General features: G+C 39.3%; 1 protein-coding gene across 1 annotated transcript in view; it reads right to left on the minus strand.

Moving 5' to 3' along the window:
- The window catches only part of KCNH5 (potassium voltage-gated channel subfamily H member 5), a 163,105-nt gene that overhangs the window by 57,912 nt on the left and 85,133 nt on the right, over positions 1-20,060 (minus strand). The window contains exon 8 of the mRNA XM_050336758.1: positions 5,827-6,026. Within this exon, the coding sequence (XP_050192715.1) occupies positions 5,827-6,026 (200 nt within the window). The remainder of the gene's footprint in view (positions 1-5,826; positions 6,027-20,060) is intronic.

Below are 20,060 nucleotides of genomic sequence, written 5' to 3' on the forward strand. Positions count from 1 at the left end.
TGAATAAGAGACATTATTAGAGACATAAGAGAAAACCCCAAGAAATTGGCTGTAGAGTCCATGAAATTCCATTTTGTCAACACAGATAGAATATAGCTAAGGGTTTGAAAATCAGAGGAAGATGAGAGCATCACTATGTCTTTCAAGGAATCAAGTAGTTCACCAGCAAAGGGGCTATTGGCTTGTCTAATGCACTGAAAAGTGTGACACTAGTCACATCCACTGATGACCCAAGGTAGTAGATCCCAGGTTGCCTAGGGGTTGTACTTTTAGAGGTTTTACTGGTTTGGTTTTGCTGTAATATCTGCACCAAGCAAAGTTATTGCAGGGCCTTCTAATGGGGCAAAGGATAGCAGACCACAGGAAAATGTATCATTGAAAATCAACTTTATAGATAAAAGAAGAAAAGGAAACATCAGAAAGAATACAGCATACATCAAAGGGTTTCTCAAGTCACAATAGGCTTTGGAGCAACAGCTTCTGGCACAAAGGTCACCCTTGGAAGAAGGAAATCAATCAGTGGATTATTTTATTTTGAGCTTCTTCAGGAGCTGGCTTTATTTTCAGACATCCATCATTATGTAAAGACATTCAAGGAAATGAAGAATGAAAAGAGATCTGGAGAATATCTTCGCCAAGATGTGGTCTCTGGAATAAACAGCCCTTTGTCTACTCCACCCCTTTGGTGGCACTGCTCAGGAAGTGCCCAACCCATCCACTCAAGTACTTATTTCCCCGGGAAAAAAGCTTGTGAGCTGTTCCATATCCCTGGCATTTTCTCAAGCATCATTCTGTATCAGTCCCAAGATAGTACATCCAAGATATACATCCAAGAGTCAGAGACAATTGTAGATAGCCTTTCCTGGCTCTGCAGAGTGCATACAGGAGGTAAATAATCCATGCTACCCATAAAGGGGAAACAGAAAGCCCCACTGGTGCACAGGCCACCTCACGGACCTGTGTGAAGGACAGGGAGACCTTGACCGTCTCTCCTGCATCCTGCTCTCCAAAGAACCATGGATTCACACTGTACCTGGTCCTAGCTGAGCTCTGGGAGGTGAGGGACAACTTCTTGTTCACCTCGTCCCGATCTGCAAGGAACGACCAACAACCTCGCCTCTACAACGAAACAAAGGTACTTGTCCAAAAGATTTTTACCTTCCCTTTGTAGCAGGGAATTGTATGCAGCTGTTACAGCTAATTTTGTAGAAGTTATCTTTGGCCACGAGGCTCGGAAGCCTTCTACCCTGGTCTTCCATGAGGAAATCCAGCCAGCACTTACAGACACCTCTCTGTGATGGGACATGGTAGGAATGGTAGCCTGATTCCTCTATGGCAGCCTGATTCCTCTTCTTGTCTAGGGTATCTCTAATTATTTCTACAGGTCTTGAAGATCTTATTAACAGCAAACTGAAATAAACTGCACTGTCCTTGTGTAAATTAACATTTAATGAAGCTACAACCTATTTACCATAAACCTGTTTCTCCTGTATGAAAGCTTAGGGGGCCAGCAGTGAATAGTCTTAATACTGTGTTATTTTCTCATGATTTCCATTTCAGACAGTGCAATGTGAAATCGGCTCTAATTATCCCAATTGCAATTGATGTTCAGGTTGAAACTAAATAAGATGCCTTTTTTCTCTTTCAACCTATGGCTTTATTGAAGGAAACTACAGTCAAAACATGATAGACATTTATTTAATTGCTTTCTGAGCAAATTCTAAGCCATTCAAGAGCACAGAGGTCAAGAAGAGAAAATCTTTGGGTTTTACTGACATTTTGGAGTGTTATAATTAGATGAGACCTTGAAACACCTGCATGTTAGTTAATGGTTGTTCTGCTTTTATGGATAATGACCCATTTCTTACAGAAGAGCTAATATCTATAAATTTCTCATTTGCTGCCTGGAGATTTTAACAAAAACTAAGAGATTGTAATTCAATGTGTTTCATATATCAAATTATTACATTATAAATGGTCATACACAGAGCCTCTTTTTTACCTCTCACAAAAGAACCCCAAAACAAACAGGTTCTGATGGACGAGAGATACTGTTTAGAGTTTAAAAGCTTCTCAGGTTTGTCATGTTTTTAGCCCTGCTCATTGTTAGATGGATAACCCTGAAATCTTTATCTTTAAACATAAAAAAAAAAATAAAATAAATTCCATCTTGTTTGAGCCACTGTTACACCAGGAGATGAGTCCATGTGCATGTATTACATATATCATCCCAGCTGTCAAGAGGAAGGCTCTCATGTTTTAGTGATTTAAGATTATGGATCAGAGGCCACTTGCTTCCCCTTAAGTAATAATAATAAATATGCTAATGCTTTTAGTGTCATTGTTAATTCCTTGTTTGTGAACACTCAGAGAGAGGCTGAGGTGCTGGGGTTTGAAGGCAGGATTTGAAGATAAGCTATTCCCAGGGAGATCGGGAAATCCAAAATTCGGAGCTTAAAGCACCGTCACTTCAGTGTGCGAAACCAAGTCCTCTCCCACATACAAGGAGAACAGACTGGGGCTTTAAGGCAAAGTTCTGTTATGGACATCTTGCTAGACAAGCAGCAAGGGCTAGATTTTCATTTTACCTCCTCCATGCTAACTTCCACTTTGCCTTGAGTTCCCACATTAGGACTCATCAGTTTTAGCCAAGAGCTTCTTTGGGACTACACACTGAATGTGTCCTTCAAGAATAAATATTTGAGATTTAAGGCAACAAATCAACACATGTGAAGTGGTAGTAATTCCAGTCAAGTTATTAACCTACAATTTAATTTCAAGCATATGTATTTAAAATCTTTAGTTATCAAAGAAACACATGCCCGTGTGTTTACTTTTACTCTGTCATTACTAGGATGGTTCAACACCATAGGAACCTACTGTAACACTCGTGTAAGAAATCTCATTCTTCCTTCTTGTTCTTTGAATTTGGGTTTCAAAACAAAGCCATTTCAACATCCTGACTGAATGAATGAAATGTATTATAAATTTGTGGCAAATGATGTTGCAAAACACATCCCAAAGTGACAATGTAGATATATTTTGAACAATTTAGGATGAAATAGTGTATGTTAGGTTGAAAAACACCCTTGGATGATGGAAACTGTCTGAGCTGTCTGATGGAAAATGAAAAGTTGAAATTCCTCACTAATTATCATGTGTCATGAGCACACATGTTTTGCAAGGCAATAAGAAGCTTAATGAAAAGTTCATAAAAATTAGGGAGAATGGGAAATCATGTGAGGCAAATATATCCAGACAACAGACTGGTCAGAATGTCACTGCTGCAGCCTTGAAAACCAAACTGGTAGAAACACCTAAGGTCAGGTCCATGCTGTCAGACAAAGCAGTGCAGAGAACCAATTCAAGACCTGGGACGGTAATCCCCTCTTCCAACCTATGCTGGAGCACTATCTGGATTTAGCAACTCAGCTACAGTCCCATTAGCAGTGCAGTCCCATTAGCCCTGCTAATTATCTACAGTAAAAAATCTGAATAACTAAATCTGAATTGACACTGGGTACCTTGAAGGTCCCTGTAGTGTTTTCAGAGCCACTTGCCTGCTCTAGGTTTGGTACAGACAGATTCAATTTAAATGCAGAGGGTCTTATGGCAGGGCTTGAAGGGGTAATGAAGGAACTAAGGCAAGAAAAACAATCCACCCTAGATGACTAATCTCTGGGACTGTTCCACTGTTTCTATGATTTTTCAGCTGGGACTTTACATTTCCTCATTTGTTTTGGTGAAGCACATCATAACACCTTCCTGAGTGGAGATAAATGTAGGAAGACTGGCTATGTCACAGCTTTCCAAACCTTTTGCTAAAGCTAAAGCTTTCTCCTGCAGCAGAAAGCAACCTGCCTGATCCCTTCTCTCCTTACAGAGCCTGTGATGCTCTGTGCAGGCACTGCAGGCCACTGGTGCTGATGCTTTTGCAGACTTGCAGGCTGTGAGGGACACAAGCCACCAAAATGTTCAAACCAGTGCTCAAGTTCTTACTTTTATCTTGTCTCTGCTCTTCTGTAACGTGGGCTTTTCTGGGAAGCTCGGTTAGCTGCAGCCACTGATGACCAGATGCAGAGGTTCCTGAAATCCTCCCACTGTTTTAAATAGGTTTTTATCCAGGCCTATGTGTAGGCAAGTCTTCACCAAGGAAAAATTGTTAAAATCCTGAGTCACAGATTTTACAGGCATATTAATTATTTAGCTAAGCAGGCACTCCATCTTACAGACCAGAGAACACTGCTTACCATGAATCACAGATTAGGGCTCTAACTGCATTTTTATCATCTATAAAACCGTACATGCGGAAACTATAGAAGGAAATTCCAGTAATTAAAGCATAGGTTCTCCTAATTAACTGCAAAGCATCATTAAAATCTAATGAAACTGTAGTGGAGTAACACAGGACTCTGGCTTAACTGCAAGGAGATAAATGCAAATGAAACTTGAATTTTCATGAGGTTTGACATTTACACAATAGGACTGAATGCATTTACAGTAGTTTGCAATATGAAAGCTCACTCTTAACACTGTATGAATCGGGACTGGGAAGTTAAGGTATTAGTGTGTAAGAAGTTAACATATTAAAGAATATGGAATACTGAAGCACAAGAATCAAACAAATATAAATCTTTGTTACTTAAAGTAGTTGTATTTGTGATGCTAAACTGCATTTCACAGCAGGTGATTAATAAAAGAAATGCTGCAGCATCAGCATGATGTAAGACTTAATTTTTCAGTGTAGACACTTCATCTTGGCCTGCCTGAACAATCTGCACCACCAACCCATATTGCCCATATTGCCCTTCAACTGAGGAAAGAACTTCAAAGCTGTGTAAGCACTAGATATTTCAAGATATTAAGCTGGCATGATGCTTCCTTACCCTCCCTTGGAAACTTTTTAGTTCTTAGGAGGGAAATCATGGTTACTGGAGCTTGAAAGCCTAATTTAAGCTGATTTGTATCAGGTCCACAGAAGGAACAGGAGCATTGCTGATCTCCACGGACCAAAAATCTAGACCTAAAGCTGTTATATCTTGCCTACATTCAAGGCACTGCGGGTGGAACCCCTCCCATCTGACTTCAGATCTCTGAAATATTCAAGGCCAGACAGATTCACTGCACATATCATGCAAAAAGAGAGGCCTTGAGAACAAGTCATGAGGTCTGTCCTGGCACACGATAAATCACTCTCAGAAGACGACCTTCTCCTTTTGAAGAAATTTAAATGACCAGTCCTTTCTGAGGGCTGAAGTCCTGTAGGACTTCTACCCTGCATAGATGGCAACAGTATCACATTCTCTGCATCTCCCTACGAAAGGCCTAAAGTGCTAGTCCAGAGACTTTAGCTCAAGAAGATCAATCTCTACTGCCATTAAATCCTATACTAATTATGCTGATGGATATGTCAATGTCCTGGGCATCAGCAAAAGGTCCAAGCCAATCAAACTCATTTAATTGCAATGCACAGATGTCAATACTTCTCAGGATAATAACAATGTAGTTTAGACACAAAATTATGTTCTCAGACCAATTTGAAGACTAATTTCCCACTGATTTCAATAGTTAAGTACATTGAAATTATTTAATATTTAGACAAACTAAGACCGGAAAGCAGCAAACATTTACCATAACGAAAAATAAAGGCATATTTTCAAAAAAGTCAATTTTTAAAACAACCAGCGTTTCTTCCAAACACAAAGTAGTAGCATGCAGTTAAGGATTTGTTAGTAAGTCATATGCTGTTATATAGTTCTCTTTCTAAGAAAGCACACAATGGACATAGACTCTTGCTATGTAAATTGTTACCTCAGGTACTCATACCTTTTCTGTGTCAATTCCTTTAGACATGGACCAAGTTGAGACAATATAATCCATGACTCTTTCACTAAGGCCTTTTGGGACTTGATATAATTTGAGGAAATCCCTCACATTGTTCAGCATCTCATGGTATCGGTTGGTGTTGGCATACATTTGCTGGAAAATGGTGGTGACGTTTCCAAAAATAGTTGCATAAAGAAGAGCTGGGAAAAAAAAAAAAGAAAGTAATTGAAAATTAATATGTATGCTCTAGCCAATGCTGATCATAACTAAAGTATAATGTCCGAGAATTTTATGTTTGGTTACAAATTACTGCAAATATATAAGCTGAAAATTTCTATTTATGCACACATTCTTACACATATACATGTACAGTTATTTAATGAATTTACCCATACAGCCTCCCAGTGTGCATTAATTTACAAATACAGTCACATCATACAGATAATGTCCACACATGGAGTTATTTTAAAAAAGTGCATTTTAACTCTATACCCTGTACTAATCCAAACTAATTTTCAAAGGTAGCTGCAGCCTGCCAGTAAACTTTGAGGGCAATATCCAAGGAATCATGTTGATCTCCTGTAAGATTGGCTCAGCTACCACGTGCTGTGAGTAGAGAATGGCCTCATTCCCAAGGACAGAATGAAACGGAGAAGAAAGGAACCCGTGAAGCCTGGCAAGGAGATAATGACACAAATGGGTCCCATGTCAATGGCCGAGAAGTTCACAAGAAGGATTCAGAGTGGCATTTCACAGTCTAATATCCCAGCCAGTCCCAGCAGATGACTTGGCTGCGTGATGCCAACTCCAGATGCCAGTCACTTATGATTCCAAAGAGAGAAAAATTGCACCAGTGAACAACAGAAAGTCCCACTGCTAAAGAGATATGGCTAGGGCAGGAGGAGGATCTGGTAGACTAGGATGTACTACCTGAAACCCCCTCCTGGAGTTACCTTCTCTTCTGGTTTGATTCTTCCCTTTCCAAACATGGCAGTGTTTCTGTAAATCTCAGTCAGCTGAGTTGTGCAGCACCAAAAAATCACAGCCCATATTTGAGAAGATCACACGTTTAAAGGAAGCCTTTCCAACTGAAAAGTCACCAACTTCAGTGTACTATTACAAATGTGATAGAGTGAGCACTAATTGGTGGAGGGCAGTTAAATTCTAAAGCCTAAATTTGGCAAAGCATTTAAGCCAAAACTTTAATGCACACCTTTACTAGTGCTGTCTTGAATAATGGTGGATTGAAAGGTGCTCTTAAAGTCCAGCAAGTTTTAGGTGCCTTATTGAGTCCCAATGTAATTATCCTTGCAAGCAAGCCCAAAATTACATTCTTACATTAGACAATACAGATATTTTGCAGGAAAAAAATAAAAATTTTCGATATCTCTTAACACTAATGTGCTGAACTACTTCTACTCTTGACATTATCAAATACACAGAAATGTGCATGTCATTTTTAATAATCTTCGCTCAGACATACTGTATAGCAAAATTCAGCTACGCATTTCCAGATTGCTGTTTTTTGAAAAACAACTGCAGCCTACAAATTGCAAGAAATAACCCACTGTGAAAGGAAAAAATGCCTCTTATCACTCAGTGCAAAATGTCTTCCCTCTACCCAGCCCAATTCTACTTTATTCCAGAAAACTCACTTTGTTTCACACTAATTTACTGTTGTTCATCACCCCCATTCGAGAGGTGGCATTTTTGAAAAACATGGTGCTTTCCTAAAAGCTGTCTAATAGAAAAATATTACTTCCCCTTCACACAGTGCTTTTTATACGTCCAGGTAAAAATTAGATGCCGAAGTTCATCGCAAATACAAGATCATATGAAACCAGGTCACGCAATGTATAGCAAAAATGAACAAGAGGTTTCATCTTTAGAAAATACAGCAGATTAATACTCTATGTGATGTTTAGAAATAAAGCTTGTTGTAAGGGTAGCTTTTTTCCTTGCTTTACTGATTGCTGCAAAGTATCTGTGAACTCCTGAAAGGTTTTCTCTACCTCTATACCCATTCACATACATATCAACACTCACTCAGAGTACAAGCATATGGATTATAAAAAAGCCTATGTGGATGAATGCCACCTGACTTTTTCTTTCTTCAGCTTTCTCTGTTCTTTTGGACTTTTGCAGTAAGACAAACTTGATGAAGTGTCACTTCTCCTAAGTGCAATATCCCTCATCCCTCTGAAGAACAGCTGCTGATTTATCATGCACTCATCTCATCAGGTATGTGAGGGCGCAATATCTCGCCTTGTCTCTGGTGTTAGATGCTTCTGCAAATGCCTAGGACTATAAATCTATAGAGAAGCCCTAATTGCCCCCAAAATGCTGTCTTTCTGCATGAGTAGAATTTTTGCAAGCCTGCAATGACAGCAAGACTGCATATACATATGTAATGCCTGCAACCCAAACTGGCCATGAAAACCTACACAGAGGAAACAGGCTGATTGAAAATATGATAACAGTGCCATGTAAGGCTGGGAAAAAGAGATTGAACTCTGACACCTGCCAGGTTGGAAACACCTTAGAATGCTGGGGTGAAAACAGCTTGTCTGAAGCAACTGGCGCTTATTACCTCCTCTTGGCAGAGAAGATTTGTAGAAAATATACAGCCAGAAGAGAAATTTCAGTTCTATGTCTCCTAATTCAGGGTCCTGGAAAGTTGTACTTAAAAAAATGTATGTTTCTTCAAGAAAATAAGGATAAAACACTGGATCAAGCCTGCAAATCCCTCTAAGCATCACCCAGCAGTACCTCACCAAGCCAGAACCCACCAGTCTGCACCAACAAACCCAGAATTATCCCTCTGTTGGAAACCAAAGCCTTCCTTTGCCTTCTATTGGACATGGCAAAGACACATTGTTGAGTTCATCCAAATCCTCCACTTCTCTCAGAGGTTACTGCATGTGGGGCCTCTGGAAAACGTTTAAAGGGAACCTACTTAGATCTCCACAGCTTTGAAGCTGTGCCTCAAAGACTCTCCTCACTCCTGGTGCTTCTCTATGCCCACAGTGGTAGCTGCTGAGGCTGGTTTGCAGGTTTTTTGGGAGAGCAGATTTCTCATAATTTGGCATGGAAAATCCACCTCTGTTTGTAAATCTGCTCCCCATCCCTGTTCTCTATATGATAACAAGAAAAGGAGGTAATTTATAGAAAACTAGCATTTATTGTTTTGCAGGTCTTGGTATGCAACAAAAAAAGTTGGTGCTGATAAGGAAATAACAAATATATAAAAAAATTTATATTGCATTTTTTTTCCACCAATTTAACACTTCTCTACAGCAAAAAGGTCCTCTGCTTGGGAGGGTCTAGTGAGAAGAGGTTAGTCTGCCTTAAAAATACAAGTTACCTGCTTTTGTTCTTTCCCAGTCAGCTTTAGGCTGGGATAATTGCATTAGCTGCAAATATGACAGAGATGGGATAGAACAGGAAGGTGAGCTGGATCAGCTCCTTAGTTGGCAGAGTTGTCTCTGCTCAGGGAGCACGTTGGATTCCCTATGGACGGATACATGAGCATTTAATCCTGCTGTTACCTTCAAAGGTCCATCAATGACCCTTATTTCCAGTAATTAGCAAATGAAGATTTCTCAGAGGATCCCTCTTTAACATTGAAGTGACAAGTGTAAGTCTTGCACCTCACCTTAAAACAACAAAGGCAGAGAAGTGCTACCAAAGGCATTTCACTTTCGCTGTATTTTAATTGTTTTTGGCAGGCGGAACTGGCAGCAAAGATCATTTGCAAAAGGTTCTGAAAGAAAACAAAATACTGTGCCTCTCTTGACAGTGAAAGTATTTAAACAATCTCTAAAGAAATCTCTAAAGGTATGCATACACTTTAATAGTTTTATTGCAGTCTCTCAGTTTACAATAAACAGGAGAGATGATGTTGAAGGTGAAATTACCCAATTTCATGAAACGACTACTTAGGTCAAATTGCATTTATTTACCTCCTCTTTAACGACCTGCATTTCTCTGAACATTTCCTGTTATGTTCCTACAGTCATGCAATGCTCATTTACTTAATTGTTCTATGTATGTAAATCTGAAGCAGTCTTCACTAGATTTTATAGAGATCAATTTGATGTAATGATGCTGAAATATTTTTTTCTCGGTCCTAAAGGTGAGATAAATGGTTCAACTGTTATTTTAGTTCTATTTTTACTCTTCAGTGTGGAAATTCTCTCCAAAATTACATGCAAGGACATAAGTACTATATAGTTTTACATATAAAATGTATGTTACTATATTTAGACTTACATAAAACATTTCTGAATGATTTAGCAATAGTGTTACATAAATCTTTAGGCTATTTAAAAATACAGAACTTTCTGAAAAAAAAATGACTCAGAGTTACCTAAATCATCCCAAAGCACCTCAAATCTCCTATTATCCTGACCGTATGCTAAATATGTCCAGATAGGAACATCTGCCTTAAGGAACTGAAGGCTTGATTGAGAGATTTAATTTTCCTTATGGCTTGTTCTATGCTAGACTACTACTTAATCCAAGCATATACAATGTTCCTCTAAACTTCCATTGTAAAGTAGAAGATTAGTGAGGGGGTATCGGTCTCTTCTCACAAGTATCAAGCGACAGGACAAGTGGAAATGGCCTCCAGTTGTGCCAGGGGAGGTTTAAATTGGACATCAGGAAAAAAAGTTTTCAATGAAGGGGTTGTCAAGCCCTGTAACAGGCTGCCCAGGACAGTGGGAGATTCACCATCCCTGAAAGGATTTAGGAGACATATAGATGTGGCACTTGGAGACATGGTTTACTGGTGGGTTTGGCAGTGTTGGGTTAATAGTTGGACTTAATCATCTTAGAGGTCTTTTCCAATATAAATGATTCTATGAGGATTTGATCCTGGAAAAACAGATATTTTCATTTGTGCATGTTAAAGCTAGCCACAAGTTCTTCTTCGATTAATTTCTGGACTTAGTTATTCCCGTAAGACTTTTAGATTAATATTATTAAAGCTCTGTCATCCAGGAGCAATTCACTGCAAGCTCCAATATACATTTACTAAATATAACAAGAAAGAAGCCCAGTATCCAGACACCTGATTTATTATTTTAAAAGCTGAGCAGTTCTCTGTTATTTCTTTCCACCTCACCTTAACACATCCGATCAGACTGCAAAACATTCTGCAGTCACAGTTTTGGCAGCACAGAGCAGTGCCCATCTCCCGAGCTGAGCAGCCTCACCGAGAAGATGCAGCAGCGACGAGCTGCCACTTTCTCAACAGAACCAGCTTCCTTCAAATCCAGTAACAGTTTTCAACAGAGTGTATTACTTGGAACAAAACAATTCCTCTAAGCCCCCTCCCTCATCACTGTTTTATGGCACTGCTTTGATGCCAGCCCCAGCCTCCCCACCTCCACCCCGCAGTGGCTCTCCTGTGCACCAGCTGTGCTGGTGAATGCATCAACACAAACCCACGATTTTACAGGTCTTCAAAAGGCCAACCTTGATCCTGAATCCTTGTCCCCAATAAATATTTTGCTGTTAAAATACCCTCCTCCATCCCAGCAATACCAACACCAGTTTTACACCAGTGTCCTAAAATACAATTACTCCTCATTTACAGGGAGGATATACCAACACCAGAGCACAGCAGCTTTCAAATTTTACTTCCAAAAGCATTCAAAGCATAAGAAGAAACTTTCCTCCAATTACTCCTGTAGCCATACTATTATCCCATGCCACACCATCCAATATATTTATCCTTCCATATGCCCCAACAATGCATTGTTACACCCACTTTGCAGAGGAGAAGCTAATGGGTGAAGGTCTGAATTCAGCAATGAACTTCAGCTCTGAACTTCTCAACAAAACCATCTGACTGCTGAAATCAGGGGAGAAGTTGCATACAATTATCTGGGCAAATTCCCATCATGTCCAATCTGATTCCATCACCATCCTGGCCTATATGCTTGACATACAGTGTCTGCATCCAGATGTGTGTCCTGTATTGCCTCCACAGGGAGGGGGACACTACCCATGAATTCCTACATCCCACACTGCAGCAATATGAGATGCACAGTTCCTCCATGGATACAGCTGACACCCATCTTCCTGACCCAACACCTTCCTGATTCTATAGAAATGCAAACTCTAAATTAAGAGGATAATGATAATAAAAGATAGGTCTGTAAAATCCCTATTAACAGTGATATTTGTTTGACAAGAACTAAATAATTATGCAAATCAGATGATTATCAGTAGTAAACTGTAGGAACACACAGTCACTGTTCTTCCCTTTATAGGGGACACCACACAGAAGAGTGGAACAGCTGCTTTGGAGGCAGTTAGACATTTGGCATACCTTATGCATAAATTCTCATTAAAATTAGGGCTTTCAACTGCACTTGTACAGTCACTAATTTTTAAATGGTGAAACTGGGAGCTTTTCTTTTTCATGAGCGCACTCAGCTAATGGAAAATACTTACTTTCAAGCTCCAATACCTTGCCACCGTGCAGATGTGATGAGCTGCCTAGCTGTATTTTTGCACAGAGTTGCAATCCAACACTGGTTGAAATGCTATTTTAAAACATGGTCTTAAATCAAGGCTACCATTGCCCATAGCTATCCGTCTGTTTGGCTTCTAGTCCTGTAGCAGTGATGGACAAAAGCTGAAGTTGGTTAAGTTTATTCAACAAAATTACTTATTTCAACCACCTGAGGATGAGGTGCCAAGGGCTCCTGGGTCTGATGCTAAGCAGCTTCAAATGAAAGTTCACACACGCTGTCCTCGACATCCCCTTCCACACCCACTTCACATTATTAGATTACTTTGTTCCTTTTCCTGCAAAACAGTGCTAACCATCAGAAATACAGCCCTGCACAGGGTCAGGGGGTTCTTGTTGGAATTTGGATTGAATTTCCTAGTTTTTCTTTTTACTGGAAAGCTTTACATGTCTTGGGACTGCTAGGGTCTGCTTCTTCCTCATCACATTAGTCAAGGGTGTTAAGAATCATATGGGAAGGCACAGCCTGAAAAATGGTGGCAATTAAACCACAACAAGCAGCAAGACCAATAGCAGTAGCCTGTGTTAACTGAGTGGGAAAAACATCACTTTGCCTGAAAAATCCGTGTCTTGCAGTGTAGAGTTCCTAATTCTGGAAGCTTTTTCCCTAAGAGCTCTGAAGTAAGAGGCTGGTTAGGGCTTCTTTTACATGTTTCATACTCAGTGGAAGTTGGGTCTTGGTGGTCACAGATTTTGGTGGTGACAGCTTAGGGTGGAATATTTAAGTTTCCTTGTATAAAAACAGTATGACACAAACAAAGATAAGAATTAACTAGTGAAATGAGCAACCTCGTTTCTTATACTAATCCTTCATAACTCCTGTTTCTTCAAAAACCCATCACCCCCTTGCCAAATGGCACATCCAGCATTTCACACACTGCACAAAGTCCTGTCAATTAAAACACAACCACTTCCCTAAAGGAATTACAGTGGGTGAAGAGGAAAAGCAGAGAGGCAGTAGTTGACCAAAATTCATGAGAATTATGTTCACCATGAATGCCAGCCGTGCCTCTAGCACACTGTGTTCCATTGTTCCTTATCATCTTCTTCATTTTAGCACACTTTGTTCCATCGTTCCTTATCATTTTCTCCATTTTGAATATTATCTTTAACATTGCCTCATTTCCATGCAAATCCCTCCAGTACTTCGGAAAAAGCTGAATTGTGTCTGTCAAACAGTCATCCACCTACATCTTTCCTTTCTCCACCAAAGAAATATTCCCAGAGTTTTGTCCTTACTCTTATCACTGCCCAGAGCTGAGAGCTGGGATCAAAACCATCCCATGTGCCTTCCTCACTGTGCCTCACTGTGTCAAAACTGCCAACAATAACAAGCACAGGACACAAAGGGTCTCCAGCACTACTGAACAAAGTACAGGAACCAAAGGGATCATCCCCAGAAAGAAAGTTCTCTGAGCAAAGGTGGCAGCTGCCAGTATCACTGCGTGAAGCGACCTGACAGCTTGTTGCTGGATTTTATTTTTTGCCTTTAATACTTTTAAAGGAATATTTTTAGTGGGACACTGAGTTCTTGTCACATTAAGATGAACCCAAGACAGAAATATTGCTGGAGGCAGGATGCCAGAACATCACTTGCACACTGAGGAACACCACCTAAATTGCCTGTCTTGTTAAAATATAATGGGAAATTTGTAAACACACCCTCAAAACTACTGCACTGTACTAAAAGATGTTTCTAGCCCCTGCTCCCCTAGGTTCTTTTTTTTCTGTGTATGCCTGTGCAAAAGTTTGTGCTGTATAAATCTATGTTGGTGTGGTTTATATACTCACAAATATGCATATATATATATATAAATACACGTGTACATACACACAGATACACCTGTATGTCACTGTAAAAGGTGAACATACAAATCAATGCTCTTAGACTTTCTGCTGCTAATTTTCCTTTCAGTCTTCAAATTTGCTCATTCTTTCTACTTCTTTCAAATCTAACTTTGCTCATTCATTTAATAATCGTTCAGTTTTATCTCGGCACCAATTATAAGAATGGATTTGGGACAATGGAGCAAATGATTTCAGCTGCAAAACACAAGCCATGCATAGCCCTGAGAGATGTGGTAAACACACCTTTTAGCATAACAGTGCATGTTTGTATCTGTCTTAAAATATTAATGACACAGAGAACAGGTAAAGCAATGTTGCTTTTATTCAGTAGAACTGAGCCCGAACTCTGCGTAAGGATAGATTTTTGTGAGTAACTACAGGGTACTTTTAGGAACAAAATAAAGTACTTAACTGTTAATATTAAAAGACTTGAATTTGGAGATGATGTTTTCATCCTATTATTTTCAGAATAATTCTGCTTCATAAAATGACCACAAAACTGCTTCACTGAAAGATAATGTTTCTTACTCATCTAAGTCATCTACAGAAGCACTTTCCCTCTAAATCTCCATCCTGCAAATTCAGCATCTCTAGACAGAGCTTAGGAAACTTTTGTATCCAAAATTTTCCATGTGATGCTGACAGACTATCTCCAGTTAAATTTCCCTTCCCTGACATGTTTGTACTAAAATCAAGGGGGAAGAAAAGAAAGAGTTCCACAAAAAGTTGAAAAAATTCACCTCCAGGTCTTATAAAACTAAAATAATCCATAGCAAAACATTTTTTCCTCCAGTCTTTTGATTTTAAGCATTAGAAACCTGAAAAATGGAAGAAAATCACATTTTTATGCAAAAAAAAAAAAAGTCTTAACAGCCTAAGAAAACGTGGAACATTCATTATCTTCACAGATGCACTCAAATCTATATTATAATGAAATATTTGCCACAAAACCAAGCCATGAGTTTCTACCACACTGCCAGCAATAAGAGCCAACCCAAACCCCTTTTTGCCCAATTTATTACCACCAGATTTCCATTTTATCAGTACATTTGTGCACATGACTGGTGTGAAGCCTGCCCCTCACCCCCACTAATGGCCACACTTGGGCAGAGCTCAGGGTTGGACCTCAGCACCTCTCGTCTCTTGCTGGAATAATGCTGGGTTTGTCCAAAAAATTTCACACTAACATTTTCAGACTTTCAAGGTGAATTAGCTTTACTCTGCTTTGATTATCCACTCTGGGAACCTGTCCTTCATCGCAGTATTGATTTAGCTGTGGCAGATGCTGAGCTGTCACTGAGCCTGACAGCTCCTTCAGAGCATCCTCGGTGGTTGTCTTGTAAAACAGTCAATAGCCAAGTGAAACCTAACTGTGAAAACAAGCACATTTCCCACTTTTATACTCTATGAAATCATGTGTCCTACCCTGTACTGCATCCTTCTGGAAGGGGGGAAAAAATCTGGCCTCTCAGTTTGGCATTCAGCATTACCAATTAGCCTTTTATGTATTAAAACCACACTCACCTCCCAGCCTGACACGCTGGTGTGACCGCGTTTGTTACATGTCTGTGGCTTTCCAGTCATTCCCTGCCACCGTGAAGCCACTTCTTACCAGTGGAGAAGAGTCTTTGGGGAAGATACCCATGTGAAAATGTGCTTAGGAGAGGGTTTTGTTTCCTACACACTGCTGATTTGAATTTCAGCATATTTGGGTAGTTTTTATGGCACTTCAGGGGACATCTGTGGTCCTAGGAAGACACTCTCTGTGTTCACCTCTGCAAGTGCCACAAACTATTTTGATAAACAGCAATGGCATGGCAAAATGGCAGGAAACACCCCAAAAATATGTCTGTCTGTAAAAGGATCGCAAAGCCAGACAGCTACATTATTATATTTAAATATGGAACTGGACATCAGCACTCCGAATGCTACAAACAGGTCTGTTTTCTGATGAAATGAGATGTCTAAATACTATATCACACACATTACCTCCACCTCTTTCCACCAGTCCCACAAGTCTCCACCATTCCCTTTTCCATAATACCAAAAATAAAGCACATTCCTGGAAACATTACTAGCCATTGATGTTGTCCTGGCACAAGGGGTTTGAGAATATTTAAGATAACAACAGAAGATTGCATACACTGTCAAACTAAAACAAACAAAAAACCCTTGGCTTTTCATTCTGGCCTCAGTGCATGTATTGCTGAACTCTCCATGACTATGTGAGACTGGAAAGGTATCTTTATTTCCTGGCAGCAGCTCCTGGAGCTCTCCTCCTCCCTGTCCAGCTCCTTCTGATCAGCACTTGTTTCTATCTGATTACCTCTCTGTTTTCTTGCTCACTATTCCAGGAAGGAGATGCTGGAATTAGATTTGCTGCATTTCCATTCCTACATTAACACTAATTTCACTGAAGTCAATGAAATTACATTGACGTCTGGAGAGTATCTGAGGAGAATAATTGAGTGTATTTTATCACTTTCCCTAGGCTTTTTTTGGGGTGGGTTTTTTTTTTTTTTTTTTTTTTTTTTGGTGGCTGTTTCGTAGCATTTTTAAATGTCCTGTTTCACTACAAGCCACTTATTCAGCTCTTGGACGCTGCAGTCAAGTTACTCTCTTTGGGACGATGGTGTTCTTGCTGTAAAGCTCCAGACACCATCTGGAAGATGCCCAGGATGCATATGGCCACAGAGGTGTGTACAGTGATAAGTGTGACACGCAGCATCACACTAATTGCCCATCCAGCCAAAATCCATCCTCTGACAGCAGCCCCTTCCAGATACTTAGGATAAGTATCCTTACACAGTGCACAGTGCATCCCTGCCCTGGGACAGTCCTTTCAGATTTCCATGAACCCAGAGCCCAGGGAATTTCTAAACTGCCCGCTGCATGCACACCATGGTACATATGAGCCACCATCTCCACCAAGGATATCTAATACCTTTCCACAAACACACTTCTGTTTTTCTTTCCTCACCAAAACAGTATGTGACAAAGTATTCTGTTGATCTATGCTGCAAGCCTGGCTGCCCAAGCCTTTACATTGGCAGCCCCCAGCTCCCCTTTCCAGAAAGTGAGTAATTGCTCCTCTCCGCCTCCTTTGCACCACTCTTGATGTTTCTAAGCCATCCCCCACTGCGTTTTCTCAGTCATCATTCCATGCCTCATTCTTGTCACCTTTTAGACACCCTTTTTAATCTTACAACATCTTGTTGTAGAACAGTGCAGTGTGGTGCAACAACATTAATTTCAATTACCTGCCCAGGAATCCTATTTGCCTTTTATTTGCTGGCACTGAATATTATACTGATATTTTCAAGGAACTATCAGCAGTAACAGTCAGATGTCAGGAAATAAAGATACTTTTCCAGTCTCAGGGGTAACTGCGAATTTAGAAACCATTATTGTATGGGTATAGATAGCTAATTTTTGCCTACGTGTATTCATTTGCATGTACTGACACTGAATTTCATCATTCCTTTTCACAACCACCTTTGTGGTGGGACTGCTACATCGAGCCAGAAACCCTAATTTCAGGATTCATCAGAAAGATGAGCTGTAGCCCAAGGGGTTTTGTTTCCTAAGCTTCTCCTAAGCAAAGTTTTCTCCTAAGCTGCACTTAGAAACAACTATGAGGTAAAAAAAAAAAAAAAAAAAAAAAAAGCCTGTGTAAAATTAAATTGCTTTTAAATTTTTTAGGTTTATGCTAGTATCACAGCTTAGGTCCCGATAATTGGGGAGATTTTATCATCTTTCTATTACAAGTGGGACTGACTATTTCCCAGAGTAGGACAAAGCTGTTCTTGGATGTTATCCAAGAGTGACTAAGCCAACCCTAAAAGTCCAGTGAAAATAAACGAGAGATTTGACAGAATAAAATTATCTAGATGTGACCCAACAGTTATAACAGTAATGGGATGTCTCTTGAACATTAACTCTTTAGCAGCAAGAGAAAGCATGAATGTCTAAAATACACATTGAACTCTCCAGCCTGGCAGCCCCAGTGTCACCATCACATGTGTCATTAAAGTACCAGCAATATCAGCTACAAAAGTAAGAGGTTAATTTAAGTGACCCTGATGCCTTCGATGTCTTTGTTCATATTCTGGCAGCTGAGGGAATGGCTGCAGGGTCTCTCTTCCCGCTTATTTTGCCAGTATATGAAGCATCCTCAGTTGCTTCTCAGCTGTTGCAAGTCACTAATAGCTGGGCATGTATACCATTAATGTCCTTTGTTAGGGACAATGACATCTGAAATTACACACAGAATAGGCACTGCACCTGGAATGGGGAGTTTGACAGTACATTCACATTTTTTAGTCCCTCTGCATTAATGATCTGAGCCAGCGAGTGCTACTAGTACCTGCAGGTATCATTCACAGACTACTTCTGTGAGTAAAAAACTATTGTTAGCCTTGCAGGAGGAAGTCTTAAAATCCAGTGAAAATTATATTCAACAATCCATTTATGAGCACATCTCTTCAGGCCTTCCAGCCTGCTTCTCCCCAAGCCTCTGCAGTATGGTACATTAATTTTATACTGAACTATTAGTTGTAGTTGACTTTGCAAAGCTCTTTTCTTTAAATTTTTTATTCAGTTTTTGCAAACCCAATCCCAAAGGAGTTCATTTTATTCCCCACAGTTGTTTGATCAAATTGCAAATATTTCCTTTAATCTTTTTAGGCATACATTTATTATCTATGGAGCAGAGACTCTTCATCTTCTCTACTGATGGTTTGGAAGAATCTTTCACATATTTCTCATTTTATGCAAGTGCTTATTCCTGCAAGTACATATTACTAAGCATAACATTAAAACACATTTACCTAACCTAAATAAAAACACTTTGAACCAAATTTGCAAGCTAACCTGCTTTAGTTCTTAATGATATTAATCTGGAGTCATTTGTCCCAGAGGTCGTGATCTGTAATTCACTGAGGTCAACAGAAAGTAGCTGCTGATGTTAGTGAGTTTTAGGGTTGGTAATAAACAGGTATGAGTATCTTTTCCTTTGAGAAGCTGTAGGAGAAATTTCCCAAAGGCAGGGCAAAAGACCTTTGGGACACAATTTTAATTTTCTTCATGCCTATTCATAGTAAGAATAAGGAATAATAATAATAATCATCATCACCAACTCACAGTCATTCATAATTCACATTAATATATACATTTTACAAAGAAAGGTAAATTATTCAATTTTGTTCCATACTTAATAATTTATGTCAATTGTCCCTGTTCTATTTTTTATTAGAAAATTCAAATGAAATATTTTATAAAATTGAGACATACTGTTTTTTAAAATTATTATTCCCAATTTTGTTATTTAGCTGCTATTAACTTAGTGAAATAGGAAAAACTTTAGCAAAAAAACCAACCAACCAACCAAAACAACCAACCAACCAAACAAACAAAAAACCCCAGTGCCTTAACCTGAATTTTAGAACCTTTAGCTGTAGAAAATCTTCTAAAGTAAAAGTAGAAGTAAATTTTTTTTTACTATGCCTACTTTTCCATCACTACAGTGAAGTTTTTAAAAACCAAAAAAAGGTTTTCTCTTATTTTTTAAAACCTCTCCAGCAGAAAACCGAGGGAAGTATTTTTCTTCAGTTTCCTTGTAGTGCAAAAAAATCTGAAAAGCATTGTAAGAGAATGAGCAAGAGAGGACTGACTGTTTGGTTATCTTGAAAACAAGGGCATATTAGTTGGGATGTAAAAAAAAATCTTCTGTATGTTAATTCTTTTTTTCAAAATATGAAATTTAGAATAAGAATAAATTTTCAACAAAACTAAGGATTTTCCCAAATACTTTCCATTTTATCTGAATAAGTTTCCACTACAA

The sequence above is a fragment of the Myiozetetes cayanensis genome, unplaced genomic scaffold, assembly GCF_022539395.1.
Source record: "Myiozetetes cayanensis isolate MyiCay16 unplaced genomic scaffold, myiCay2020 scf6-25, whole genome shotgun sequence".
In the NCBI taxonomy this organism is placed as follows: domain Eukaryota; kingdom Metazoa; phylum Chordata; class Aves; order Passeriformes; family Tyrannidae; genus Myiozetetes; species Myiozetetes cayanensis.